The sequence below is a fragment of the Oryctolagus cuniculus genome, chromosome 16 (genome assembly GCF_964237555.1).
Source record: "Oryctolagus cuniculus chromosome 16, mOryCun1.1, whole genome shotgun sequence".
In the NCBI taxonomy this organism is placed as follows: Eukaryota; Metazoa; Chordata; class Mammalia; order Lagomorpha; family Leporidae; genus Oryctolagus; species Oryctolagus cuniculus.
Genome location: NC_091447.1, coordinates 66,729,644 through 66,755,969, shown reverse-complemented (window position 1 = coordinate 66,755,969; position 26,326 = coordinate 66,729,644). Strand labels below are relative to the sequence as shown.

At 62.3% G+C, this 26,326-nt stretch overlaps 4 protein-coding genes and 1 long non-coding RNA gene across 9 annotated transcripts in view; 3 read left to right on the top strand and 2 right to left on the bottom strand.

Moving 5' to 3' along the window:
* DNM2 (dynamin 2) overlaps positions 1–329 on the top strand; it is a 67,699-nt gene extending 67,370 nt beyond the window's left edge. For all 3 annotated transcript variants that reach the window (XM_051838120.2, XM_051838119.2, XM_051838117.2), the window contains one exon: positions 14–329. In XM_051838120.2, coding sequence (XP_051694080.1) covers positions 14–53 — 40 coding nt within the window. In that variant the 3' untranslated portion in view covers positions 54–329. The remainder of the gene's footprint in view (positions 1–13) is intronic.
* On the bottom strand, positions 132–2,853 carry TMED1 (transmembrane p24 trafficking protein 1). The gene is made up of 4 exons (XM_002723274.5): positions 2,618–2,853; positions 2,024–2,121; positions 1,734–1,917; positions 132–923 (listed from the first exon to the last, which is right to left on the bottom strand). Exons 1-4 carry the CDS (start codon positions 2,798–2,800, stop codon positions 705–707), a joined length of 684 nt encoding a protein of 227 aa, XP_002723320.1. The 5' UTR covers positions 2,801–2,853; the 3' UTR covers positions 132–704.
* Positions 2,854–10,263: 7,410 nt separating this feature from the next.
* Positions 10,264–22,877, top strand: C16H19orf38 (chromosome 16 C19orf38 homolog). The gene is made up of 7 exons (XM_070059131.1): positions 10,264–10,491; positions 11,542–11,855; positions 14,143–14,236; positions 15,132–15,159; positions 15,755–15,798; positions 16,806–16,843; positions 21,522–22,877. Exons 1-7 carry the CDS (start codon positions 10,458–10,460, stop codon positions 21,657–21,659), a joined length of 690 nt encoding a protein of 229 aa, XP_069915232.1. The 5' UTR covers positions 10,264–10,457; the 3' UTR covers positions 21,660–22,877.
* LOC103346068 (uncharacterized) lies at positions 18,989–22,352 on the bottom strand. The gene is made up of 4 exons (XR_011382900.1): positions 22,224–22,352; positions 21,208–21,384; positions 20,613–20,754; positions 18,989–20,248 (listed from the first exon to the last, which is right to left on the bottom strand). It is a non-coding gene; the product is annotated as an uncharacterized lncRNA (long non-coding RNA).
* Positions 22,878–23,579: 702 nt separating the features above from the next.
* CARM1 (coactivator associated arginine methyltransferase 1) overlaps positions 23,580–26,326 on the top strand; it is a 30,996-nt gene continuing 28,249 nt past the window's right edge. For all 3 annotated transcript variants that reach the window (XM_070059129.1, XM_070059130.1, XM_070059128.1), the window contains exon 1: positions 23,580–23,896. In XM_070059129.1, coding sequence (XP_069915230.1) covers positions 23,677–23,896 — 220 coding nt within the window. In that variant the 5' untranslated portion in view covers positions 23,580–23,676. The remainder of the gene's footprint in view (positions 23,897–26,326) is intronic.

The following is a 26,326-nucleotide window of genomic DNA, read 5'->3' as shown; positions in this document are numbered from 1 at the left end:
TTCTTGTGCCCAGGCGACCACCTCCATCGGCTCCCGCCCGCCCTTTCTTCTGAGCGTCGTGGGAGCCCGGCTGCCTCCCAGGGGCAGGCCTGTCCCGGCCCGTGTCGCCGAGCCCGTCACCAGGCTCTGGCGTTTTCTGACCATAATTTATTGACTCTGCTGCCCGGGCCCGCGCGCGCGGGAGGCTCCTGTGTGGGCTCCGGCCGAGCTGCCCCTCAGCCCCGACTGGGGCCCCCGCAGGACGAGGGCAGTGGGGTGGGCGTGCAAGGCCCAGTGCGCTGGCTCCGCCCACCCCCTTCCTGTGGAATAAAGTGACCCTCTGACAGCGACTCTGCGGGCGTGTCTCCTTCCAGTCCTCCCCAGCCTCGGGGAGAAAGGCGGGCGCGGGGTCCCCACCCCAGCCGGCAAAGGGGGTGAGGGCAGGCCGGCTTCCTGGGCAGCGCCGATGCGGGCTGGAAGACGTGGACTAAGGCACAGCGGACAGCGAGGGGCCAGAGATCCGAGGGCGGCCGCCACGGTCCCAGCGCCACCACGAATGAGGCCAAGGCCAGAACGCACGGTCCAGGAGCAGCGGCCCTTTCCGGGGGGCCCAGGCCGGCAAGCCAGCCGCGGTCCGTCCTGCCAGGCCAGCCCCAGGCCCCGACTGTGGTTGGGGGGGAGGGACCCCCGCGGCGCATGCACACAAGCCCGTTCCCGGCTCAGGGCTACGTGGGCACGGGGCGCTTGTCCTGGAAGAAGCGCTTGAGCGTGCAGACCTGCAGCGCGGCCACCAGCAGCAGCACGGCCACGCTGACCGCCGACCAGAAGTTGACGCGCCCCAGGTTGTCCTCCTGCAGGTTGCGGTCGCGCGCCTCGAAGGCCCGCAGCAGGGTCAGCATTTGGATACTGCGCTCCAGCCGCGTCCGCATGGTCTCCATGGACTCCTGCGAGGCACGGAGGGCGCGGGGTCAGGCCACGGGCCTGGGGGGCGAGGCACAGCCCAATGGCCTGGGGCAGGCCGGGACGGCCGGCTAAGCACGGACCCTGCCGCAGGCTGTGCGTCCATGCGCCAGGGAACAACCTCTCTGGACCTGCGGCACCTTCCTCCTCTGTACACCTCACAGTGGCTGTGGAAATCGAATGCCTAAGTAACCGGACGTTAGCCTCGTGACGACAAAGCCAGGCTGGGTGGCTGCAGTTACCGTCTCTGCCCGGTGGTAGCCGTGTGGCTCTGGGTGGGTTACCTAAGCCAGAGGTGCCAGTGTTTCCGGCTGTGATGGACAAGGGGGCACAGGACCATGGCGCAGTTATGCAAATGTATGAGCTATTTTTGATACGTGTTACCTAAGCCGTTAAAACCTACATGGGGGGAACCCGCGTTGTGCAGGCATCCCGTACCCGGTACGGGCGCTGGTTCGAGTCCCGGCTGCTCCACTTCCGATCCAGCTCCCTGCTAAGGTGCCTGGGAAAGCAGCGGAAGATGGCCCCAAGGCCTTGGGCCCCTGCACCCACGGGGGAGACCGGGAGGAAGCTCCTGGCTTCCACCTGGCCCAGCCCCAGCTGTTGCAGCCATTTGGGGAGGGACCTCTCTCTCTCTGCCTCTGCCTCTCTGTAACTCTGCCTTTCAAATAAATAAAATATTTTAAAAAAGCAGCCCTGCACAGGGACTGTTATTTTGCCCAAGCTGCTCCTGCCCGCGTTATGAGCAGGGGCGGCCGGTGCACCGCTGCCCCCCGCCCCCGGCCTGGACGCACCTTGATGTCCTCCATCTTCACGTCCAGCATCTCCTCCGGCTCCACGGCCTCGGCCCAGCCCTCGGCCTCCTCGTCATCCTGCCAGCTGTCGAAGAGCAGCTCGAAGAACACGAGTTTCTCGGAGATGGTGCTGAACGAGTTGTCGAAGCACAGCCGGTAGTCGCCCGCCTCCGTGGGCTCCACCCTGGGCACACAGACACGACCCTTCGTGGCCGGCCGGTAACCCGAGGCCGCCGGGGGAGGGGCGGGGCTGTAACCGAAGCCAGCGCAGGTGGCAGGACCGCACTCACGTGTGCACGCCGTCGGCCTTGCGGGCCTCGCTGACCAACAGCACGCCCTGAGGGCTCTCCAGCGTGAAATCCACGTCCAGCCCAGCACCGCCGATCACCTGCGGGGGGCAGGTAAGAGCCAATGGAGGGGCCGCGCCGGGCCAAGGGCGCCTGCCGCAGGAACAGCGAGCGAGACCAGCGCGCTCGGACCCGCGCGCACCACCCGCGACCCCGTCCACAGCGGCCCCGCTGTCCGCGGCCCCCACCTTCCCTCCACTCCGAGGGACAGGACGGCTGCAGGCTGCGGAGTCTCTCCTCTGGCCACGCCCCCACGCGGTTGATTGATTTACGAGAGGCCAAGCCCCTTTCTGCAGCACCGCCCACCCCGGACACGCCCACTCGGGAAATCGCAGCCTCGCGGCTGCGCGCCAACCCCGCCCCTCCGGCTGTCTGTCTCGCCGTAGCCACGCCCCCGGGGCGGGCCTCTCCAGCTCCCCGCCCCCACGCCCACGCGCAGGCTCCTCCCCCTTTCCCCTGGAATGCACCCCTTGCAGTCCTCTTGGCCACGCCCCCAGTCCCTGGCCCCGCTATCCCAGGGCTGGGGACCCCTCTTACCTGGTACTCGGTCTCGAGGCTTGCATTGGCCGGTGCCGACTGATAGAAGCACTGCTTCCTCCCCGCGGGCAGTAGGAACGTGAACTCGCCGTCCTGGATCGGTGGGGGTCCCGCCCCTCCCACTCCCACTGGCGGCAGTAGTAGCCACAGGGCTAAGGCTAGGACCGCGCCGGCCGCCATCATTCGGGTCACCCTCTGGTCTGCTAATGGGTCGCGGCTCCTTTAAGGACTAGCCCTGCCCCCTTTGCTAAGTCGGCGGAGCTCATTGGCAGCCAGGAGGGAAGGATCCCCGGGGGGGGACGAGCTGCCCGAGTGAATGCCTGATGGACCGGGAAACGCAAGCCGTCCGCCGGCCATTTTCTGAAAGACCTCCGGTTCTAGGGTTCCTCTCGGGGGCAGTGGGGCGAAGGCCTGAGAGAGAATCTTTCTCAGGCAAAAGTTAAGACAACTAAAGTGGAGGCGGCCGGGTCCTTTTACGGCCCCCCTCCCGTGTCTTTCCCAGAGGACACCGCGCGCCAAGACCCTGGCGCCATCTTCTCCGGCGGGAGCGAACCCAAAATAGCGTCTGGGCGTGGCCCTGCGTGCGACCCTTAGGGCGGGAATTTAAAATGGTTCAGCTGCGGCGCGATGGAAACCCTTTGGTCTAAGAAGCTTCCGGTTTCCCTCGAGTTTTTGGGGTCCCGCCCTCGAAGGCCAAATTTCACTCCCTTGGGGCCCTGGGAGCTGGCCCGTTTCTCGGTAGCCCCGGATGTGGTTGGAGCCGATGGCACAGCCACGCCGTCAGGCAGCCGTGGGAGCGGGGCGAAGCAAGGCCCACACGGGGGTCGGGACCTGGAGGACCGGGGCCGCAGCTCCATCTCCTGGGTCTCGAGTGCTGTAGTCAGGCGAGAAGTTGAGGTGCAAAGCCAGGTCCAGCCCGCCCCCTGCCCGGGTCCGTCGAGCCTCAGTTTCCCCATCTGCGAAATGGGGGGGGGGGCCTGGGGCTGCGGGGGGAGCTCTGCGCTGGGCGCGGACCCCGCGGGAAGAATCGCCTGTCAGTCACGCGTCCACCTGCCCTGGCCGGCCCGAGGGCCACCTCCCTGAGTGGCCCGGGGACCTCTCCTGGGTGACCTGAGCGACAGCGCTCTGTCCACTGGTCACTCCCCGGGGCGGGGCCGGGGGCCACCCGGGCAGGGGGCTGGGGCTGGGGCTGCGGGCGTCACAGGGCACAGGGCCGAGGAGCAGGGGGGGGTGATGCCCCACTCCCCTTTTAACGGGTTTAAAGACCCATCCGGGTCTCCCACGCGGGTGCGGGGCCCCAGGACCTGGGCATCCTCCACTGCACTCCCGGGCCACAGCAGAGAGCTGGACCGGAAGTGGAGCAGCCGGGACTCGAACCGGCGGCGTCCACATGAGATGCCGGCACCGCAGGCGGCGGCTCCCTAGAGGGCATTAAATGCCATGAAACTCAGGACTCACAAGCTTACCTTCTCCATTAACACTGGGGAGGTGATAGTGTTTCGTTAAAAAAAAAATAAACAGCCTTATTTGAAAGGGAGAGGGAGGGAGGGAGGGAGGAGAGGAAGGGAGGGGGTGGGAGGGCGGAGAGCGACAGAGGGAGGGGGTGGGGGGGAAGGGGAGAGGGAGGGAGGGGGAGGGGAGGGGGAGGGCTTCAGTTTGCTGGTTTGTTCTTCAAACGCCCACCACGGCCAGGGCTGGGTCAGAAGTGGGGAGTTTCCATCCAGGTCTCCACGTGGGTGCAGGGCCCAGCTGCTGTGTGTGCGTCTCTGTCTGTGTGTGTCTGTGTGTGTATGTCTGCATCTGTGTGTGTGTGCGTGTGTGTTTCTGTGTGTGTCTGTGTCTCTGTGTCGGTGTGCATCTGTGTGTGTGTCTGTGTCTCCATGTCTGTGTGCGTGTGTGTCTGTGTGTGTGTCTCCGTGTCTGTGTGTGTATGTCTGTGTGTGTCTGTGTCTCCGTGTCTGTGTGCGTCTGTGTCTCTGTGTGTGTGTCTCCGTGTCTGTGTGTGTATGTCTGTGTGTGTCTGTGTCTCCGTGTCTGTGTGCGTCTGTGTCTCTGTGTGTGTGTGTGTGTGTGTGTCTGTGTGTTTTCCATGTATCCCTTAGGAAGGCAGATCCAGGCAGAGAGGCCTGTGTGCTCCTCACTCCCTACAGGTCCGCACCGCAGAGCTGGGTCGGGCTCAGGGACTCAGGGACTCCTCGCAGGCTCCGGTGGGAGGCCCAGCCCAGTGCTGGCGCCCTCTGCTGCCTTCCCAGGCCTTAGCCGGAGCCGCCCTGGTGGTCCCCGCCCTCTGGCGGGCTGCAGGCACTGCAGGCACAGCCGCAGGCCCCAGGGACCCCTTACCTGAGCTGCACCCCAGCGTCTGCACTGGCCGGAGCGGGGGCTCAAACCCAGCTGCTCTGATGCAGGGCGGAGACATTTTTTTAAAGATTTATTTATTTGGGAGGGAGAGTTACAGAGACACGGAGAGACACAGAAGTTTTCCATCCGCTGGTTCACTCCCCAAATGGCGGTCAGAGCTGAGCCAATCAGGAGCCAGGAGCTCCATCGGGGTCTCCCACGTGGGTGCAGGGGCCCGAGCACTCGGCCGTCTCCCAGTGCTTTCCCAGGGGCATTAGCAGTGGAGCAGCTGGGACTCGAACCAGCGCCCACTTGGGATGCTAGCGCTTCAGGCAGAGGTTTACCTGCTAAGCTGTGGCACCAGCCCCAAAATTAAAAAAGAGACTAGCCGTTCTAAAGCAGACATCTCAGTGGCGAGCTCACTCACCCAGCAGGCCCTCCTCCTCCCCAGGCCCCCCTCAGCCGCCCCAGGCTCTGGGAACCAGCAGTGCCCTGCGTTCCCTCTCTCCGGACCCTGTATCAGTAGAGTGGTGCGGTGTCTGGCTTCCGTGTTTCATCCCTGTGTAACTGGTCACTGTAACTCCTTTTCCTGGCTGCGTACTATTCCCTTGGATCTGTGTGCTACAGCGTGTTTGTGCATCACCCGATGGACAGTTGGGTTGTTTGCACCTCCTGCTGATTCTAATGCCACAATGAACATGTGTGTCTCTGTGTGTCTGTGTCAGTATCTGCTTCCTTTAATTTTTTTTTCATTTATTTATTTGAAAGGTAGTGAGAGAGATCTTGGGACAAATGTTGTGGCGTAGCAGGTAAAGCCGCCACCTGTGGTGCCGGCATCCCTTATGGGTGCAAGATGGAGTCCTGGCTGCTCCACCTCTGACCCAGCTCTGCCGCGGCGTGGGAAGGCAGCAGAAGATGGCCCCTGCCCCCTCGTGGGAGACCAGCCCTGGCCGTTGTAGCCATTTGGGGATTGAACAGATGGACAATCTCCCCCATCCCCCTCCCTCCCCCTTCTCCCTCTCTTCCTCCCCCCTCTCCCCCTCCCCCTCTCCCCTCCCTCCCCCTCTTCCTCCCCCCCTCCTCCCTCCCTCCTCTTCCTCCCCCTCTCCCCCTTCCCCTTCCCTCTCCCTCTCCCCCTCTCCCATTCCCTCTCTCCCTCTGCCTCTCATCTGTAATTCTTTCAAATAAATCTTTTAAAAATGGAGAGAGAGACAGAGAGAGAGAGAGAGATGCTCTCAGTGGTCCATGCTGGGTCAGGCCAAAGCCAGGAGCCAGGAGTCCATCCAGGTCCCCCAGGCGGGTGGCAGGGTCCCAGGCCCTCACTGCCGCCTCCCAGGGTGCGCATCAGCAGGGAGCCAGAGCCAGGAGCAGAGCCCAGTCGCCCTCCCTCCGCTGCGGCTCTGCCTGTGGCTGGTTCAGGGCGTGGGCCTGCAGTGGAGTTGCCACATCACGTGGCCATTCGCTGTGTAACTCTCAGAGGAACTACCATGGCCTTTCCCTGTGGCTGTGGTCACCCACGTGTGTGGTCTCTGCCTCCTCCCATCCTCACAGCCTTTGTCCTTTTCTGTTTTGCTTTTACTCTAAGTCCTCCCAGTGGGTGTGAACAGGAAGGTCCTTGTGCAACGATGCTGATACAGGGACAACAGATTCAAGCAGCTCGTGGATATAACTCTAGGAACAGCTCTCTCTCCCCCAGTGTCTTCTCATTTGCTTGCTGTTTTTTTTTTTTTTTTGGTCTTTTTGTTGTTGCAATGCTTGAATTCTTTGTTTGGCAGAAGGGGGGAAAAAAGAGAAGAGAAAGATGAAGAGGACGTATCCAGCCTCGCCCAGGCTGTGCAGCTCTGCCTTAGCTCTCGCTTCCTGCTGCGCTGGGAGAGGTCACAACTTAGGGTCTTCTTGGGTCTGTTCTGTGCCTGCGTCCTGCTCTCCGAATTCCTCAGCATGTTTGTGTGTGTTTTTAAAAAGACTTATTTATTTATTTGAAAGGCAGAAAGAAAAAGAGAGCTCGTCTATCCAGTTCACTCCCCAAATACTCACAACAGGGCCAGGCTGAAGCCAGGAGCCAGGAGCTCCATCTGGGCCTCCCACATGGGCGTTAGGGTCCAGGGACTTGGGCCCTCACTGCTGCCTCCCAGCGTGTACATGAGCAGGGAGCTGGGTGGGAAGTGGAGCAGCCGGGACTGGAACTGCCGCTCCCAAGTGGGAGGTGGGTGAGCAGCTGTGCCCCCTCCTGCACCCCAATACGGGTGCTTTCAGGGTCGCTTTTTACCCAGAGCAGCTTGCACCCCACCTTTGCTGCCCCGGGTCTTGGTGTCTGTTTTTCTCATCGCAATCTCCTGCCCAAGGTGCCTATGGCCCCTTCCTTTGCCTTCATGGTTTCGACAGATGTCTCGTGAGCGAGACAAAGGCCAGCACCAAGTCCAGCTTCTGTAGCGCCAGACGGACGTGTTAGCCCTGACACACGCTTTGACGCGGGGCTGTCCTGCCCCCTTGGCTGTGCTGGTGAAGAATTCAGGCACAGGTGTTGCTGGGGGCGGGCGTTGTGGCGCAGAGGGCTAAGCCGCCATCTGCAATGCCTGCTCCATGTCAGAGCACCAGTTCGAGTCCTGGATGCTCCACTTCCAGTCCAGCTCTCTGCTATGGCCTGGGAAAGCAGTGGGAGGTGGCCTGAGTCCTGGGGCCCTTGCACCCACGTGGGAGACCCGGATGGAGCTCCTGACTGCTGGTTCAGGCTATGGTGGCCCTTTGGGGAGTGAACCAGTGGATGGAAGATCGAACTCTCCCAAGGACCTAGGCCATCTCCCACTGCTTTCCCAGGCGCATTAGCTGGGAGCTGGGTTGGATGTGGAGCAGCCGGGACTGGAACTGGTGCTGCACCTGGCGGCTTTACCTGCTGAGCCAGAGTGCCGGCCCCATGTTCATCTTTTCAAATAAATAAAAATAAGTGAAGTCTTTATTTTTAATAATCATCAAGCTATCGAAAGCCCAAATATATAGAAATTTTTTTAAAGATTTATTTATTTATTTGAAAGTCAGAGTTACACAGAGAGAGAGAGGTCTTCCATCCGATGGTTCACTCCCCAGATGTCCACAATGGCTGGAGCTGTGCCGATCCGAAGCCAGGAGCCAGGAGCTTCTTCCGGGTCTCCCACGTGGGTGCAGGGGCCCAAGGACTTGGGCCATCTTTTACTGCTTTCCCAGGCCATAGCAGAGAGCTGGATTGGAAGTGGAGCAGCCAGGTCTTGAACCGGTGCCCATATGGGATGCCTGCGCTTCAGGCCAGGGCGTTAACCCACTGTGCCACAGTGCCGGCCCCCAAATATATAGAAATTAAGTAGCAGGCTCCCAGATCATCTCTGGATGGAGATTCACAGAGGAAATTCTCTGGGAGACAGAGAGAGATCTCCCATGACTGTCTCACTCCCCAGATGCCCACGATGGCCCAGGCTGGGTCCAAAGACAAGCCAGGAACATCATCCCGGTTTGCCCGGGCGGTGGCTGTAACCCAATCCCTGAACCAGCACCGCTGCCTCCCGGTGTCGGTGTCGGTGTCGGTAGCAGCTCGGGCAGGGCTCAAGAGCGGAAGGCGGTTATTACATCAGTGTCTGAGTGGCCAAACACCTGCCTCAAGACAGTATCTCTAGGGGCCAGCGCTGTGGCGGAGCGGAGAAAGCCCATCCCAAATGGGCGCCGGCTCAAGTCCCTGCTGCTCCTCTTCCGATCCAGCTCTCTGCTGTGGCCTGGGAAAGCAGTGGAAGATGGCCCAAGTCCTTGGGCCCCTGCATCCACGTGGGAGACCCAGATGGAGCTCCAGGCTCCTGGCTTCAGCCTGGACCAGTACACCCCCCGTCCCCCTAAAAAAAAGAGAGTAAAGCAAAAAAAATGCTTAAAAACAATGATGTGGGCGCTGGGGGCCGGCGCCGTGGCTCACTTGGTTAATCCTACGCCTGCGGCGCCGGCATCCCATATGGACACCGGGTTCTAGTCCCGGTTGCTCCTCTTCCAGTCCAGCTCTCTGCTGTGCTCTACCTGTAAAATTAAAAAAAAAAAAAATGATGTGGGGCCAGTGTTGTGGTGCAGCAGGCTAAGCCGCTCCCTGTGACACCAGCATCCCTTCTGAGTGCCCGTTCAAGTCCAGGCTGCTCCCCCCACCCCCTGTGGTTTTTTCTTTTTTTTTTTTTTCCTTTTTTTTTGTGTGTGTGTGTGTGTGTTCTTTTTGACAGGCAGAGTAGACAATGAGAGAGACAGAGAGAAAGGTCTTCCTTTTTGCCATTGGTTCACCCTCCAATGGCCACTGTGAAGCCAGGAGCCAGGTGCTTCTCCTGGTCTCCCTTGGGGTGCAGGGCCCAAGCACTTGGGCCATCCTCCACTGCACTCCCGGGCCACAGCAGAGAGCTGGTCTGGGAGAGGAGCAACCGGGACTAGAACCCGGGGTGCCGGCACTGCAGGCAGAGGATTAGCCTAGTGAGCCGCGGCGCCGGACTCTTTGTTTGTTTTTTAAGATTCACTTATATATTTGAAAGGCAGAGTAGTTAGAGAGAGAGAGAGAGAGAGAGAGAGAGAGAGAGAGAGAGGTCTTCCATCCGCTGGTTCACTCCCCAAATGGCCACAAAGGCTGGAGCTGGGCCAATCCGGAGCCAGGAGCCAGGAGCCTCTTCCTAGTCTCCCACGTGGGTGCTGGCTGCTCCACTTCTGTGCAGTGTCCTGCCCGTGCGCCTAGGAAGGCAGTGGGTGACGGCCCCAGTACTTGGGTCCCCGCATGCATGTGGGAGCCCCGGATTGCAATTCCAGGCTCCTGGCTTGGGTATAGCCCAGCCCCGGCTGTTTCAGCCCTCTGGGGAGTGAACCAGCAGATGGAAGCCCTCTCGCTCACTTGCTCTCTGTCTCTCTGTCTCTCTGTCTCTCTCTCTGGCTTTCAAATAAGCACACACTTGGCCCACCCTCCACCACCTTCCCAGGAAGCTGGATCAGAAGTGGAGCAGCCGGGACTGGGCCCAGGCCGCTTCCTCCCTCGGCGCTCAGCCCATTCTGCAGGGCAGCAAACCGAGGCCTCAGACAAGTCCAGCTCTGCCCGAGGTCACAAAGGCCAAGCCCCGCTACTCTGCATCTCACTTCTGTTTCCCTCCCACACCAGCTGCCTGGGCTGTGGCCCTACGCGGGGCGGGAGTCTCCCAAACAGCCCAGGGTCGTTGCACTCAAAGCCCTGGTCCGTTCCTAGTGGGAGAGAGGGAAAAATCAACACCGAGACTGGTGCAGGGAGGGGGCATGGGGCGGCGTGCAGTGGCGGGAGGGGGGAGCGAGAGCAGAGGGCAGCGCCCCTGGCCCTGCCTGGGCCCGTGCGTGTGCGTGTGCGTGTGTGTGTGTGTGCAACTTCCTGCGAGTGAGGGAACCCTGAGGCAGCTTCTCCTTTCCCTGTTCCGGCCCCACAGGAGGAGCTGGCGGGGAGCCCTGGGCCCCTCCGGCCTCCGCCACAGTCCCCGGCCGGCCGCAGGCAGCGGGAGCGATGCCTTGGATCACCCTGCTTCTCGCAGCCACCGGTGAGTGCCCTGCCCTGCCCTGCCCTGCCCTGCGCCCCTGCCCCTCGGGCTCCTCTGGGGCAGAAGCCACTGTGTGGGAGCTGCCTCCTCCGGCGACCCCCACCCCCCACCCCAGGGCAGGGGGGCTTTGCCCCATCAGCTCCTGTCACCCCAAGTCAGGGCTTAGAGAGATGGCAGTCATTAGGGGAAGCCATGCCTGTGCCCTGGGACCCAGCCTGGGTGTGTGGGGGGGATTCAGTAGAGGGGGAGACGGGTGGGTGCATCCCCTCTCCCCACCCCTGCCTGATGCTGGCAGCCAGGAGAGCCCTCCGCCTCCAGGAAGCCCTACCCCACAGCCTGTTTTCCGCCCTGCACCCTGGAGAAGTCCAGAGGACCCCCTTGCCCCCTCCTCCCCCTCCTCCCTCCCAGTCGCCCTCCTGGGACGCCCCCCACGCCCCTTCCCTTCCCAGCCTCCACCCATGCTGTTCCCTGTGGCTTCTCACACCCAATGCCAGGCGCCTGCAGTCGGTGTTTTTGTTGCCATCACGAAGTGCCTGAAGCTGGGGGATTGTAGCCATTTGTTTTCCCTCATGGGTTCGGGTTCGAGGTCCAAGGGGCTCCATCTGAGGGTGGCCTAGCATCACACACGAACACGTGTCCCGGTCTCTCCCTCCATGTAGAAACACCAGCATTCCATCTTGGTGTGGGTGGGGGGAGGGAGACCCACCCTGATGACCTAATCTAACCCCCATCCCAAAGCTCCACCCACTTCCACCCCCTGAATACCTCACCATGGGGATCAAATTGCAACACTGGAGCATAGCAGCACCTCCTCCAGGAAGCCCCCCAGGGTCACTCCAAGGCAACTCTGTGTTGCAACAGAGTAACCATAGCTTTTACTACAAAAGGACTGGAGCCAGGGTCCCATCCCCCCGCCTTCCTCCTGGTGTGCGGGTAGGGGTCTCCAGCCTCCTGATGCACAGAAAAAGAAAAAAAAAAAAACAGCCCAGAGAGGGTGCTCTGCCTGCATGCGGTCGCACAGCCAGCACGGCCTCCCCCTCTGCCCCGCAGGCTCCGTGGCGATCCCGGCCCCGTCCATCTTGCTGGTGCCCCCACACCCGAGCAGCCAGGAGGACCCCATCCACATCTCGTGCGTGGCCCCTGGCGGCTTCCCCGGGGCGAATTTCACGCTGTACCGAGGGGGCCAGGTGGTGCAGCTCCTGCAGGCCCCGGCGGAGCAGCTTAGCGTCACCTTTAACTTGAGCGGCGGCGGCAGGGCGGGCGGCGGCGGCACCTTCCACTGCCAGTACGGCGTGCTGGGCGAGCACAGCCAGCCCCAGCTCTCGGACCTCAGCGAGCCGGTGCACATCTCCTTCCCAGGTGGGGCGGATGAATGAATGCAACGGTGAATGAATGCAACCCTGTCCCTGCCAGGAGCTGCATCCGGGTCTCCCACACAGGTGCAGGGGCCCAAGGACCTGGGCCATCCTCCACTGCTCTCCCAGGCCACAGCAGGGAGGCTGGATCGGAAGTGGAGCAGCCGGGACTCGAACCGGCGCCCATATGGGTTGCCGGCATTATAGCTGTGTCCTAACCAGTGCACCTGCCCCGAGAGCATCGTTTTAAGCAGAAAGTAGAGCGAACAGGGGAGGCTTCTCTGGACAGGAGGCGTTTGAACAAAAGCTGGCTGACCCGCAGGAGTTGTCCCCGAGAACCGGGGGCAGGGGTATTGTAGGAAGCGTAGACAGGCTGTGCAAAGGCCCTGAGGCTGGAGCCTGCTCGCTGCCTTGGAGGAGCACACGGGAGGCCAGCACGGTAGTGACCACGGGAGGAAACTGGGGGCAGACGAGGGCAGGGGCCTGAGGAAGAGGAGCGTTCGGGGCCCTGTGGGTGGCAGTGGGGGCTCGGGTTCGCCTCTGAGTCAGGGGGGCCCGCGGGAGGGCCGGTTGCCTGGCTGTGGGTTCCAGCCTGGGAGGGAGGGCGGGAGGGAGGAGCCCCGCGGTGGCCGTGGTGACAGAGGGGCCTCTGTGTCCTCCCTGCTCCCAGACTGTCAAAGGGCTGCCTTGTCTCACCTTGGCCTTGTGGTCTGGGAGCAGGGAGGTGAGGGCGCCCCTCCCCCCCCGGACTGAATGGACAAGGCCTGTCCCTGTGGCACACGCAAGCTGCACCTTGTCCTCCGCCCTCCTGGCCACCTCTGGGGGCCAGGACACCTCCCTCTCTGCAGCCGCCGCGGCGGGTCCAATCCCCCAGGCTGACGGCCAGGAACAGAAAGCCTGGCTCCCACTGCCTTCAGCCACAAAAGGGGGATCTGTTGGCTCGCTGAACCCGAAGTCGCTTCACAGCACAACTTCAGGTGTGGGCGGGGACCCAGGCTTGCAAAGATCTCAGACTCCCGGGGGCGTGTCCGGCACAGCGGTTAAAGCCGCCTCGCCAGTTGCCCTCGTTTCCGGGGGTCAGGACGCCTCTGCTCGGTTTCTGGCTTCGGCTGCCTGCTGAGGGGCGTCCCGTTGAGGCAGGAGGGGATGGTCACGCCCCTTGGTCCCTGCCTCTCCATGTGGGATCCTGGGTTGAGTTCCAGACTCCGGCTTCAGCCCCAAGTACCTGTATGCCCTGGGGGAATGAGCCCGCAAAGGGAAATCAATTCTCTCTCTCCTCTCTCCCTCTCTCCCTCTCTCCCTCTCTCCTCTCTCCTCTCTCCCTCTCTCCCTCTCTCCCTCTCTCCTCTCTCCCTCTCTCCTCTCTCTCCCTCTCTCCCTCTCTCCCTCTCTCCCTCTCTCCCCTCTCTCCCTCTCTCCCTCTCTCCCTCTCTCCCTCTCTCCCTCTCTCCCCTCTCCTCCCTCTCTCCCTCTCTCCCCTCTCTCCCTCTCTCCCTCTCTCCCTCTCTCTCTCTCTCTCTCTCTCTCTCTCTCTCTCTCTCTCTCCCTCTCTCCCTCTCTCCCTCTCTCTCTCTCTCTCTCTCCCTTTCAAATAAAAATCGAAAAGGGGTAGGCCGGCGCCGCGGCTCACTAGGCTAATCCTCCGCCTAGCGGCGCCGGCACACCGGGTTCTAGTCCCGGTCGGGGCGCCGGATTCTGTCCCGGTTGCCCCTCTTCCAGTCCAGCTCTCTGCTGTGGCCAGGGAGTGCAGTGGAGGATGGCCCAGGTGCTTGGGCCCTGCACCCCATGGGAGACCAGGAAAAGCACCTGGCTCCTGGCTCCTGCCATCGGATCAGCGCGGTGCGCCGGCCGCAGCGCGCCGGCCGCGGCGGCCATTGGAGGGTGAACCAACGGCAAAAGGAAGACCTTTCTCTCTGTCTCTCTCTCTCACTGTCCACTCTGCCTGTCAAAAAAAAAAAAAAAAAAAGAAAAGGGGAAAGAGAGAGAGAGAGGTCGGGCAATGTTTGCCACCTCCCAGTGCCTGGTTTTCGGCCGGCCTTTCTCTCCCGCGGTGGTAAAACCGAGCCCCGGTGTCTGCCCAAAGTCCCAGAAGTCACTTTCATTGGCTCAGCTCAGGCCACACGCCCATCCCCGAGCCAATCACAATGAGCGGAGGGAGGGGCTATGCTAATGGGCCAGCTGTGCGTTCTGCTAAGACCCCACGCGGCTGGGGGCCCCCCCTGGGGGGGGAACCGGTGGGCTGCGGGTGGTCCTGGCCCCTCGCTGCCCGCCGCCTCCTTCCCCCTCCCCCCTCTAGTGCCCACCCTGGATCCTGGCGCTGTCCCTGAGCCTGGCCGGCGTCCTGCTGCTCCTGGCGGGCCTGGTGGTGCTCACCCTGGTGGTGAGGAAAGGTGAGAGCCGGCGTGGGGGAAGCCCAGGGCCGACCCGGCTCGCTCCGAAGCTGAGACCCCCTGCCCCCGCCCCGAATTAGGACGATGTGGGAGGAGCTGATAGGCGGTCCCTGGTGTCCATGGGAGACGGACGAGATGGCAACATCCACGGGTGATTGTCGCTCCCCCTCTTCGTGGAGGAACGACACAGGACCCTGCGCTGTTCTTTCGTCTGCTCGGCCCTCCCCGGGTTTGCTGCTGGTTCTTCCCGGGTTGGCTACTATCCCTTCCACCTCCGTGGAAGGGCAGTTCCCCCTGGCCACACTCCCCACTTCCGCAGGGGAGCGGCACACCGCCGGCCGGCTCTTCTCGGGGGCTGCACAGGTGTTCCCCTTAGATGTTCCTGGTGCATGCCGTCTCTCTCCTCCTTTATAGTCCTCCTCTGCCAATCCCAACTCGGCTGCCCACACGCCGAGCACGCCGCTCTCCTCCAATCAGGAGCAGCTCCTGCAGCTTGTCAAGTTGGTGAGAGGCAGCTGGGTAGAAGCTGTTTACTCCTCTCCCAGCGCCATATTATGGGAGAGCAGATGCATAGAATAAGTCTTAATTCCAGTAACAGTATAGTCCGAATTGCTCCCCACAGGTGATGGCGTCGCCCGTCGCAAAGGGCACAGGCGACAGGCAGAGCGGCTGAGCGGGGGCCCAGGCCCGTCCCCTCCTTTCCCAGCCGCGCAGGCAGGGGGCGGGACGGGAAGCCGAGCAGCAGGGGGGACTTGGGGTGGGGTCTTGGAAGCCACTGCACCCCAGCGCCGTCTTTGAAGCCCCCACCCCGTGTTAGAGTGGCCGTGGTGGGGTGGCTTTGGGGTTTGCAGTCCACGCCAGCATCTCACAGACGCTTGTTGGTTTTCTGTTCCAGTCAAGGTGAAAAACTTGCAAAAAAAAAGGTGAGCCCCTCCCTGGAGACCCTCTGGAGGCGGTGTGGGCGTGGAACCGGTGGCCCTGTCTGGCACCTGCTGAGCTGGGATCCCCTTGAAGCCGGAGGTCACCTTCTGCTCAGAGCAGCCGTGGAGCTGGGCGCTCTGTGAACAGACCCATTTCACGGAGCGGGAGACGGAGGCTCGGCCGCACAGCCGGCCAGCCTCCTCCCGGGCACGGCCGCGCTACATCAGCACAGTGTTTCTGTGGATCCCAGGGGACCTACTTAGCGCCCGGCCTGCCCCCTGCAGGACGCAGCCCCCAGCTCCTGGGCTCCAGGGTGTCCCGGCTGCCCCAGCCTCCATTTCTCCCCCCTGAGAAAGGAGACCCACGGGGAACCAGGGGCCAGCTTCACCCGGATTTGGGGCATGGGGAGGGAACTTACAGCTCTCACTTAGTATGGGCCAAGGGCTGACGCACAGCGTGTCAGGGCGTTGTGTGTGTGTGTGGGGGGCGTGTGTGAGTGGGTCCGGGAGAAGGGCCTGGTTCGGGGGCTGCCTAGAGCGAGCTCCCCTCTCGGGGGGCACCTGACATGCTGCTGCTTTTTCCGGAATGTCTTTTCAGAGAGCGAGAGTCCTGCTGGGCCCAGATCAACTTCAGCACGTCAGGTCTGTGCCTCCTCCCCGACCCCGACCCCGACCCCGACCCCGACCCCACCAGAGCCTCATCTGTGGCTGCCTCGTCCCCTCAGGATCCACTCCCCCTTACCAAAGCCCCACTGCCTAGACCCTTCTACTGCCTCCCTCAGCCTAAAGCTCACCTCCTCCAGGAAGCCCTCCTAAACTCCCCAGACAGGGCCCCCACCCTCTTGTTGCTGACGGGCCCCGAGCACGTGTCGTTCTCGCCCTCTGAAGAAGCCCGCTTGAGAACCCCCGGGTGCTCCCACTGCCGAGCGGTCCGCCCCTCACGGGCAGCACCTGCGGGGCCTGGCGCTGACCCGAGCTCCGCCTGCCTTCCAGACAGTGTGGTTCTGCAGGCGTCCGCTAGGGGGCGCGCCGCTCCTCCGCACAGAAAGTCCGTTCACCGTCAGCTTGCGTTGCCTTTTTAAAGATTTATTTTATTTATTTGAAAGGCAGTTGCGAGGCGGAGGGAGGGGAGGTTTTCCATCCGCTGGTTCGCTCCCCAGATGGCCGCAGCAGCCAGAGCGGAGCTGATCCGAAGCCAGGAGCCAGGAGCTTCTTCCAGATCTCTTATGTGGCTGCAGGGGCCCAAGCACTTGGGCCATCTTCCACTGCTTTCCCAGGCCACAGCAGAGAGCTGGATCGGAACTGGAGCCCGTTAGCGTCGTGGCTCAACCTGTTAAACCACCACGTGCAATGCCACCAGCGGGCGCTGGTTCGAGTCCCGGCTGCTCCACTTCTGATCCAGCTCTCTGCTGATGCACCTGGGAAAGCAGTGGAAGATGGCCCAAGTCCTTGGGCCCCTGTACCCACGTGGGAGACCCGGATGGAGCTCCTGGCTCCTGGCTTCGGATCGGCGCAGCTCCGGCCATTGTGGCCACTTGGGGAGTGAACCAGCAGATGACCCATCTCTCTGTCTCTGATCAAATAACTAAATGTTAAAAACCGACACAGAAAAAGGGATCTCCAACCCCGTCGCTCCCTCTCTGTTTCAGACATGGCCTTTGATAACTCCCTGTTCGCCATCTCCACGGTGAGTGGGGCCTGCTCTTGGGAGGGTCCTAAGTTCAGGGAGCTGGGGAGGCAGAGGCCCCCGTGGGCCGGGTGCGCCTGGGTGCACCTGCCGCCTCCCAGCGGCCGGCCCTGAGCAGGGCTTTGTTCGGGAGCTCAGAGTTGGTGTGAAAGACGGACGAAGGCAGCAAGGCCGGCCTCCAGGTGCCCGGGGCAGGGGGCGGCTGGCGCCGCAGGCAGTGCTGCCCTGGGACGCGGTTGGGGGCCACCCCTGCGTGGGGCGATGGGGACTGCTGGGCCAGGCAGTGGTCTCTTTGGGGTGGCTCGCGGAGTCTCTGGCCGCGTGACGCCCGCTCAGCCCCTCGTGGAGGAAGGAAGAGAGCGCGCTGGGGTCATTTCAGGGACTTCAGCTCAAATGTCCCTGGATGTCTCAAAGATGTCCTGCCCGATTTCCAGGGCACGGTTCCGCCCCGGGGCTGGGACTTCCACCCGGGTCTGTGGCCCTCCTTGAACCACTGACCTCGAGGTGACCTGGGTGCTTGTGTATTAAGTTTTTAAGATTTATTTATTTGAAAGGCAGAGTGACAGAGAATGGAAGAGAGAGGTTCGCTCCCCAAATGACACAGGGAAGGGACCGGCCAGGATCAGGTGGTCACAGGCGCCATCTGGTGGCCGCTGTGGGTAGCACGGCGTGGGGCAGCATCGGTTGCCTGGGGACCAGCATGGAGGCGTCGGGGCTTGGCTAGGCCCCTGGGTGCTTTGGCAGCAGCGGCGGGGAGAAGTGAACAGGTTCAGGTCAGGGTGGACCCAGGTGCTGCGAACAGGAGACCTGGGCCAGGGGCAGGCTGGGAGGGACAAGAACACAAACACTGGGCCCTTCATGAGCCTGGAGTTGGGAAGAGAGGCCATTATTATTATTATTATTATTATTATTATTATTATTATTTTGACAGGCAGAGTGGACAGTGAGAGAGAGAGACAGAGAGAAAGGTCTTCCTTTTGCCGTTGGTTCACCCTCCAATGGCCGCCGCGGCCAGTGTGCTATGGCCGGCGCACCGCGCTGATCCGATGGCAGGAGCCAGGTACTCCTCCTGGTCTCCCATGGGGTGCAGGGCCCAAGCACCTGGGCCATCCTCCACTGCACTCCCTGGCCACAGCAGAGGGCTGGCCTGGAAGAGGGGCAACCGGGACAGAATCCGGCGCCCCGACCGGGACTAGAACCCGGGGTGCCGGCGCCGCTAGGCGGAGGATTAGCCTAGTGAGCCGCGGTGCCGGCCTCATTATTATTATTATTATTATTATTATTATTAGTTACTTATTTGAAAGGCAGAGTTAGAAAAAGGAGAGACAGATTTTCCATACTGCTGGTTCTCTAGCTCCCCCCAGTGGCCGCAGTGAGTGGTGCTGGGCCAGCCTGCCGCTGTCCGCGTCTCCCACGTGGCTGCAGGGACCCGAGCGCTTGGGCCACCCTCCGCTGCTTTCCCAGGCGCTCTAGCAGGGAGCTGGATCGGAAGGGGAGCAGCCGGGACTTGCATTGGTGCTGGGGTTGCAGGCGGTGGCTTACCCCGTGGGGCGAGAGGCATTTGTGGAGGTAAATCAGGCCTCCCAGGATACATGGCCGGGGAGGGAGGGGCTCGGCTCCAGCCTACTCAGCCAGGGAGAAGAACGTGGCGGGGACCGGTGCAGTAGCCCAGCGGGGAAGGATTCCGCCTGCAGCGTGGACGTCCCATGTGGACCCCAGTTTGTGTCCCGGCCACTCTACTTCCAGTCCAGCTCACTGCTAATGGCCTGGGAAGGCAGCGGAAGATGGCCCAAGTGCTTGGGCCCCTGCACCCACGTGGGAGACCTGGAGGAAGCTCCTGGCTTTGGCCTGGCCCAGCCCTGGCCATTGCAGCCATCTGAGGAATGAACCAGCAGGTGGAAGACCTCTCTCTCTGTCTCCACTTCTCTGTTTGTAACTCTGACTTTCAAATAAATCCCTCCAAGCAAACAAGCAAAAAAACCCAAACACTTGGCAGGCAGGCTGTTGTTTGTAAAGCATTTTAAAAGAAACAACAGAAAACTAGACCAAAAAAAAAAAAAGCAGGGAGAAAAAATAACATTTCCCAGTATTTCAGTCCTGGTGAGTTTTACAAAAAAATATTTTACATTCAGAAATGTTTATGTTGGGGCCGGTGCCATAGCACAACAGGTAAAGCCACCACCGGCAGTGCCGGCATCCACGTGGACGCCGGTTCGAGTCCCGGCTGCTCCACTTCCCATCCAGCTCTCTGCTGTAGCCTGGGAAAGCAGTGGAAGATGGCCCAAGTCCTTGGTCCCTACACCCACTTGGGAGACCCGGATGGAGCTCCTGGCTCCTGGCTTTGGTTTGGCACAGCCCCAGCCATAGCAGCCATTTGGGGAGTGAATCAATGGATGGAAGACTTCTCTCTCTGTAACTCTGCCTTTCAAATAAATAAATAATCTTTTTAAAATATTTTTTCAGGCCGGCGCCGCGCTCAGTAGGCTAATCCTCCGCCTTGCGGCGCCGGCACACCGGGTTCTAGTCCCGGTTGGGGCGCCGGATTCTGTCCCGGTTGCCCCTCTTCCAGGCCAGCTCTCTGCTGTGGCCTGGGAGTGCAGTGGAGGATGGCCCAGGTGCTTGGGCCCTGCACCCCGTGGGAGACCAGGAGAAGCACCTGGCTCCTGCCATCGGATCAGTGTGGTGTGCCGGCTGCAGCGGCCATTGGAGGGTGAACCAACGGCAAAAGGAAGACCTTTCTCTCTGTCTCTCTCACTATCCACTCTGCCTGTCAAAAAAAAAATTGTTTTTTAAAAAGCATTTGTTTTACTTATTTGAAAAGTGGGATGGTAGAGGGAGTGAGAGAGGTCTTCCATCCGCTGGTTCACTCCCCAGATGGCTACAAAGGCTGGGGCTGGGCCAGGCCGAAGCCAGGAGCCAAGAACTCCATCCAGTTTCCCAGGTAGTTGGCAGGGGCCCAAGCACTCGGGCCACGGCAGGGAGCTGGATCGGATGCAGGGCAGTAGGAACCTGAACCCGTCTCTGATATGGGATGCCGGCATCGCAAACGGCGGCCTGACCCACTGTGCCACAAATAAATCCTCAAGTCACAGTCACGTGAGGCAACTTCACAAAGATCACATAAAGTGGAATTCAAGTCTATATTTATTTTGGTGTAATTAAAATGTCGGCTCCTGTGTTGTGGCTCTGCAGGTTAAGCCGCCACACTGGCACAGAGTGTCGGCATCCTATTGTCAGAGCATGGGTTCGAGTCCCGGCTTCTCCACCTCCGATGTAGCTCTCTGCTGTGGACTGGGAAGGCAGTGGAAGATGGCCCAAGTCCTTGGGCCCCTGCACCCACGTGGGCGACCCGGAAGAAGCTCCTGGCTCCTGGCTATGGCCTGGTCCAGTCCTGGCTGTTGCAAGCTTTTGGGAAGTGAACCAGCAGATGGAAGATCGATCTCTCTCTCTCTCTCTCTCTCACTCTCACTCTCACTGTCCCTTTCAAATCAATCAAATCAAGGCCACCAGCTTCTGCCCAGGCCCTGGCACCTGCCATGCTGTGTTCTGTCTCTCTGGGTCCACAGTCCTGGATATTTTCTGTACACAGCGTTCCGCACAATGCGCCCTTTTGTGACCGGTTTATTTCCCCCGCGCGGCCCGTCTGCCTGCTAGCAGGTGCTAGAGTTTCCTTCCCCTCTAAGGGCGCATCACCGTCCGGGAAATGGGCATGCTTCATTTGTCGACCCCGCCCTGGGCGCCACAAACTCGGGACCCGCAAACAGCTTGCCTGAGTTCCTGCTTTCGATTCCAGTTTCTTTCTGAAGCTGTGCTGTTGGCTGAGATAAGCAAGCAGCCGACAAGGGCTCCGGCTTTCACCATGACCTTGATCTTAAATTCACAGCTCCCTGGGACCTGGGTTTGGCTGTTTTCTTTTGAGAGAGAGAGAGAGAGAGAGAGAGAGAGAGAGAGAGAGAGAGAGAGAGAGGCTGTCTTCCATCTGCTGGTTCACTCCCCTATGCCTGCAAGCCAGAATTTTAATCCAGGCCTCCCACATGGGCAGCAGGGACCCAAGTCCTTGGGCCACCCCTGCTGCCTCTCAGGATGTGTGTGTGTGCAGGAGCAGGGAGCTGGAGTCGGGAGTGGGGTTGGGATTTGAGCCCAGGCTCTGTGATATGGGACGTGGGTGTCCCCAGTGGGTTAACCACTAAGCCATTTCTTTCCACACACACAACCCAGAGGCAAGGGCCTTAGTGGGGTGGCTGTGTGTGTGTGTGTGGGGGGGCCCAGCCTGCTCTCACTGCTTGCCTGGGGCTCTGCCGAGTTCCCCCCTGGACTCGCAGGCGGGCCAGGAGCCCCCCAGGTGGAGGAGGGGGGTGACTTGCCAAGGAGCGGGAGGGGTAGTCTTCCAGCACAGTCACCAGCTGTCTTTCGCCCCCTCTGCAGCCCTGGCTCCGAGGGGGGCCTGGCATTCTCCCCATTTCACAGAGGACAAACTGAGGCAGCAAGAGGCGAAGTCATGCAGCTGGGGTCTCAGTGCCAGGCAGTGACGGAGCTGGGAGCTGGACCCGGGCAGAGAGGGAGGCAGGAGGATGGGGGCTGAGGCCTGAGGCACAGACCCTGGGGGTCCCCAGCTCCCCAAACCCCGAATGACCCCGTGTCTCCCCCTCTCTGTCTCTCTTGTCTTTTACGGACAAAGAAAATGACCTCCGAGGAAGACGTGGGGGCCCTGGACGCCAGCCCCGACAACTCAGGGCCCCGGAAGAGGCCCACCTCCACGTCGTCCTCGCCCGAGCCCCCGACCCCCGACTTCAGCACCTTCCGGGCAGGCCAGTGAGGCTGCGGCGGCCCCGGCGCCTGCTTTCTCAGGGAACCGACCAGAACTGGAAGTCTTGAAGGCGAACCTTGGCCTTGGGACTCTTCCAGGGGGGGGGGGGGGGGCGGCGCCTGTGGGATTCTCGTCCCCGCCAGGGGGCGCTGTCAGGATGGCTTCTTGCACCCCCGCAGCCTGGAGGGGGGATCACCTCTGCACTGCGCACACTCCAGCTCCCCTCCCGCCACCCGCCCCCTCTCCGCGCCTGAGGCTTGGCTGCTGGGTGTCCGAACAGGCGTCACAGGTGTGCGTCTTTGGCGGCCCAGGTTATTCATTGGAACAGGTGTTGGGGCCTCTGGGGCTGGGGCGGGGACGCCAGAACCCCTCCGCGGCGGGCAGGGAGGTGCACACCTCAAAGTCAGATCTGAGGTCCTTGCATAGGGGGGCGTAGGAGATGGGATGACAGGGACCGGGGGGACAGAGGGACCCCGAGGAGAATAAGGGGGTGCCGGAAAGGAAAGAAGGGACCAGGAGCCCCCAAAATGGAGGAGACCCGCGAATAGAGGAGGGGGGAGATGCTGGGCTCACTCTGCAGCCTCCACTGGGGGGAGGCAGAGGGGCCAGGGCAGCTGACGGCCCCGGCTGTGGCACAGCAGGTAAAGCTCACATGGGCACTGGTTCCGGCCCCGGCTGCTCCACTTCCGATCCAGCTCCCTGCGAATGGCCCGGAAGACACGGCAGAAGATGGCCCCGGTGCACCGGCCCCTGCCCACCCCCGCGGGAGGCCCAGTTGAAGCCCCTGGCTCCTGGCTTCAGCCTGAGCCCAGACTGTTGTAGCCTCCTGGGGAGTGACCCAGCACATGGAAGACCTCTCTCGCTCTCTCTCCCTCTCTCTGTAACTCTTTCAAATCAATCAATACATCTTTTAAAAGTTTAAAAGCCAAGGCAGGTGCTGTGGCATAGTGGGTAAAGCGTCCACCTGCGGTGCCGGCATCCCACAGAGGTGCCGGTTCGAGTCCTGGCTGCTCTACTTCGGATCCAGCTCTCTGCTGTGGCCTGGGAAAGCAGTGGGAGATGGCCCCCGGTCCTTGAGCCCCTGCACCCACGTGGGAGACCCTGGCTCCGGCCGTTGTGGCCATTTGGAGAGTGAACCAGCGGACAGAAGACCTCTCTCTCTGTCTCACCCGCTCTCTCCCTGCAACTCTGCCTCTCAAGTAAATAAATTTTTAAAACAATTAAAAAGCCGTTGATGTACGGGGTTCAGGAGACGGGCAGGTGCCTGGCGCACCTCAAACCGCCTTTCCACCCAAGGGCAGGTGCGTGTCCCTAGGCCTGGCCACGCCTCTCACCCGTCCTCCCGCGGAGCCGCTCTTAGAAAGCCCCACTCGCCGCGGAGGAGCAGGGCAGGTGTAGGGGCGGGGCCCACAAGGCCACGCCCCTCCTGTCACGTCACAATACCGGGTGGGGCCAGGGGGCGGGGACGGGCCTCGGGGGCGTGCCCCTGCTGTCCCAGGCAGGGGGAACGGCCTCACAAAGCGAGGTAGGGCGTGTCCGCGCGGGCCGGGCACCGCCCCCTGACGCACGCTCCCGCCCCCGCCGTAGCCCCGCCTTCCAAAGCGCGCCCGTCCCCGCGCTCGCGTCGCCGGGCCGGGGGCGGGGCCCAGGCAGCCTAGGGGGCGTTTCCGCGTGGGGCCGGGGCCCCGCCCCCCGGACGCACGCTCGCGTCCCCGCCTCCCCTGGGCCGCGGAGCCACCTCACAAAGCGGAGACCGTTCGCGCTGGGCGGAGCCGGCCCCGCCCCGCGGCGCTGTAGCGGGGCTGCCCGCGGCCGCCGGCAGAGGGCGCTCCGCCACGGGGCCGTGCCGCGGCGGCGGCGGCGGTAGTGAGGCGGCGCGTGGCCGGCAGGCGGCGCTGCCCGGCTCGGCCTCGGCCTCGGCCTGCGCGGCGGCGGCGGCGGCGGCGGCGGCGGCGGCGGCGGCGGCGGCGGCGGCCTGGGCCCGGGCGCGGCGGCGGCGGCGGCGGGGCCTGGAGCGGGATCTAAGATGGCAGCGGCGGCGGCGGCGGCGGGGCCGGGCGCGAGCGGCGCGGGGGCGGCGGGCCCGGGCGGCGCGGGGCCCTGCGCGGCCGTGTCCGTGTTCCCCGGCGCCCGCCTGCTCACCATCGGCGACGCGAACGGCGAGATCCAGCGGCACGCGGAGCAGCAGGCGCTGCGCCTCGAGGTGCGCGCCGGCCCGGACGCGGCGGGCATCGCCCTCTACAGCCGTGAGTGCCGGGCGAGGCGGGGGCCGCGCGCACGAGGCCGGCCGGGGGGCCGGGGGGCCCTGGAGCCGGGGTTCCGGGGGGCCGGGGGTGGCCCCAGGATGCAGCCGGGCCCGCCGGTGTCAGGGGCCGGGGGTTAGCCCCCGAGTGCGGGGCCTGAGATTTGGGGGCCGCTGGGTGGGCAGGAAGTGGGGGACCGGGCCGGGAAGGTGGAATTGGGGGGCCGCGGGGGCGTGGGCGGCCTGTGCGGTCTCCGGGGACCCTCGTGCTGCCGTGGACACTTGCACAGGGGCTCCCAGCCTGCGGGGTGGGCCTGGTGTGTGGCCCCCCACCCCACCCCGTGGAGGGCTGGGCCGTGGGGGGACCCCCCGTCTCCCTGGGCGGGAAACTTCGGGGGCCCCCCGCGAGCGTGGCGGGGGGCTCGGCCTCCGGCCCCGGGCCACGCCGCTCCCCGCCGCCGGTTCGGTTTATTTTTTATTTATGTATTTTTTCGGAAGCTGCTTTCGGAATTGACATCTCCGGCCGTGGGGGGGTGGGGGTGGAGAGGGGAGCCGCACGTGTCCGCGTCCGGGCCGCCGCTCCCCTCCCCGGCTCGGGCTTTGTAATTCACGCTTGGGCTTTCTCTCGCTACTGTTTCTTCCTTGGTCACGTTTTCTTGCTATTCTGTTGCACCGGCCTTTGTCTCTCTTGTGGGTTCCTGGGAGGGGGTGGAGGCCTCTCCAGCCTTCGGTCTCTTGTGATTTTTTTTTTTTTTTTTTTGCCACTTTGGGACCCGGGGTGTCGGGGAAGGAGGCGTGCGGGGCATTCTCCCAGGGCTCTGCCTGCATCTTGACTTTGAAAAAAAAAAAAAAAAAAGAAAAAGAAAGGCGCGGGGTCTGTGGCCCAAGAGGGGTGCCCCTCTGGGGTGGTGCTGGGCCCGGGCGACGAGGTGGCCCAGGCGTCGGGGGGGGGGGGCCCAGGTTGCCCACAAGTCCTTGCATCTGGCAGGGAGTCCCTGCACCCTTCTTGGAGGGAGGGTCTCTGGGCTCCCTCTCCAAGGAGTTCTGGGAGATTGGGTTTTCTTTGTAAAACAGACTGAGCTGTGTGGAGGCGGAGGGCGCCCACCCACTTTCGTCTTTTTGTTGTGTTGATAACCTTGGAACTGCTGGGCGATCCCAGACACTTCTCCCCGCCGGTGTGAGCTTGGATTCCGGAGCTGCCCCTGGCCAGGTGTAGTCGTTTCCCCTTGCCTGCCTGGGGAGAGATTCCTAGGAACCTAATGGGTTTATTTGTTTATGTATTTAAAAGGCAGAGCCCACAGAAAGGGAGAGGGAGAGAAAGAGGTCTTCCATCCACTGTGCACTCCCCACAGGGTCGCAACAGCCAGGGCTGGGCCACGCTGAAGCCAGGAGCTTCTTCCCACGTGGGTGCAGGGCCCAAGCCCTCGGGTCGCCTTCCACTGCCCTCCCAGGCCACAGCAGGGAGCTGGATCCGAAGTAGAGCAGCCAGGACCCGAACTGGCGCCCACACGGGGATCCTGGCATAGCGGTATGACACCATGCCAGCTCTCCTCCCTTTTTGTCTTTTTTAATGTTTTTTTGTTTGAAAGGCAGAGAGAAGGGGCAGGGGAGTGTTGGTTCATTCCCCAAATGCCCACAGCATCCAGGTCCGGCCAAAGCCAGGAGCCAGGAACTGCATCCCGGCCTTCCACATGGTGCAGGGCCCCAGCACTTGGACCATCGTCTGCGGCCTCCCACGTGCTCTAGCTGGAGGCTGGGTGGCAAGCAGAGTAGCCAGGACTTGAACCAGCGCTTCATTGTGGCACACTGCACCCTAAGTGCTGGCTTCACCCCCTGCCCTCCGACATCTACCCTGAACTTGCAACATTGTAGCTTTTTTCTATTAAGATTGATTGATTTGAGAAGCAGAGTTACAGAGAGAGAGAGAGAGAGATGTCTTCCAGTTTTCCATCCGCTGGTTCACTCTCCAGATGGCCACAACGGCCGGAGCTGAGCTGATCCGAAGCCAGGAGCCAGGTGCTCCATCCGGGTCTCCCACGTGGGTGCAGGGGCCCAAGCACCTGGGCCATCCTCCACTGCTTTCCCAGGCCACAGCAGGGAGCTGGGTCAGTAGTGGAGCAGCCGGGACTCAACAGGTGCCCATAAGCGATGCTGGCACTGCGGGCTGCGGCTTTATCAGCCACACCACAGCGCCGGCCCCACCCCGTATCCTGAGAGCCCTGGAGAGGAACCTTTTCTCTGCCAAGGGCCGGCTGGATATTTATGACGTCATTGGTGGGCCAGGCACATCACCGGCTACACAAAGTTATCTGTTAGGCTATGTTGGTTGTTGGGAGGCTGCCTTGCAGGGCTGGAGCCAGGGGTTTCACCTTGAATAGCCCGGGGCGGGGGGGTGGCCCAGAGGGTCCCCACCCCTGTCCCCTGTTGCAGGAGG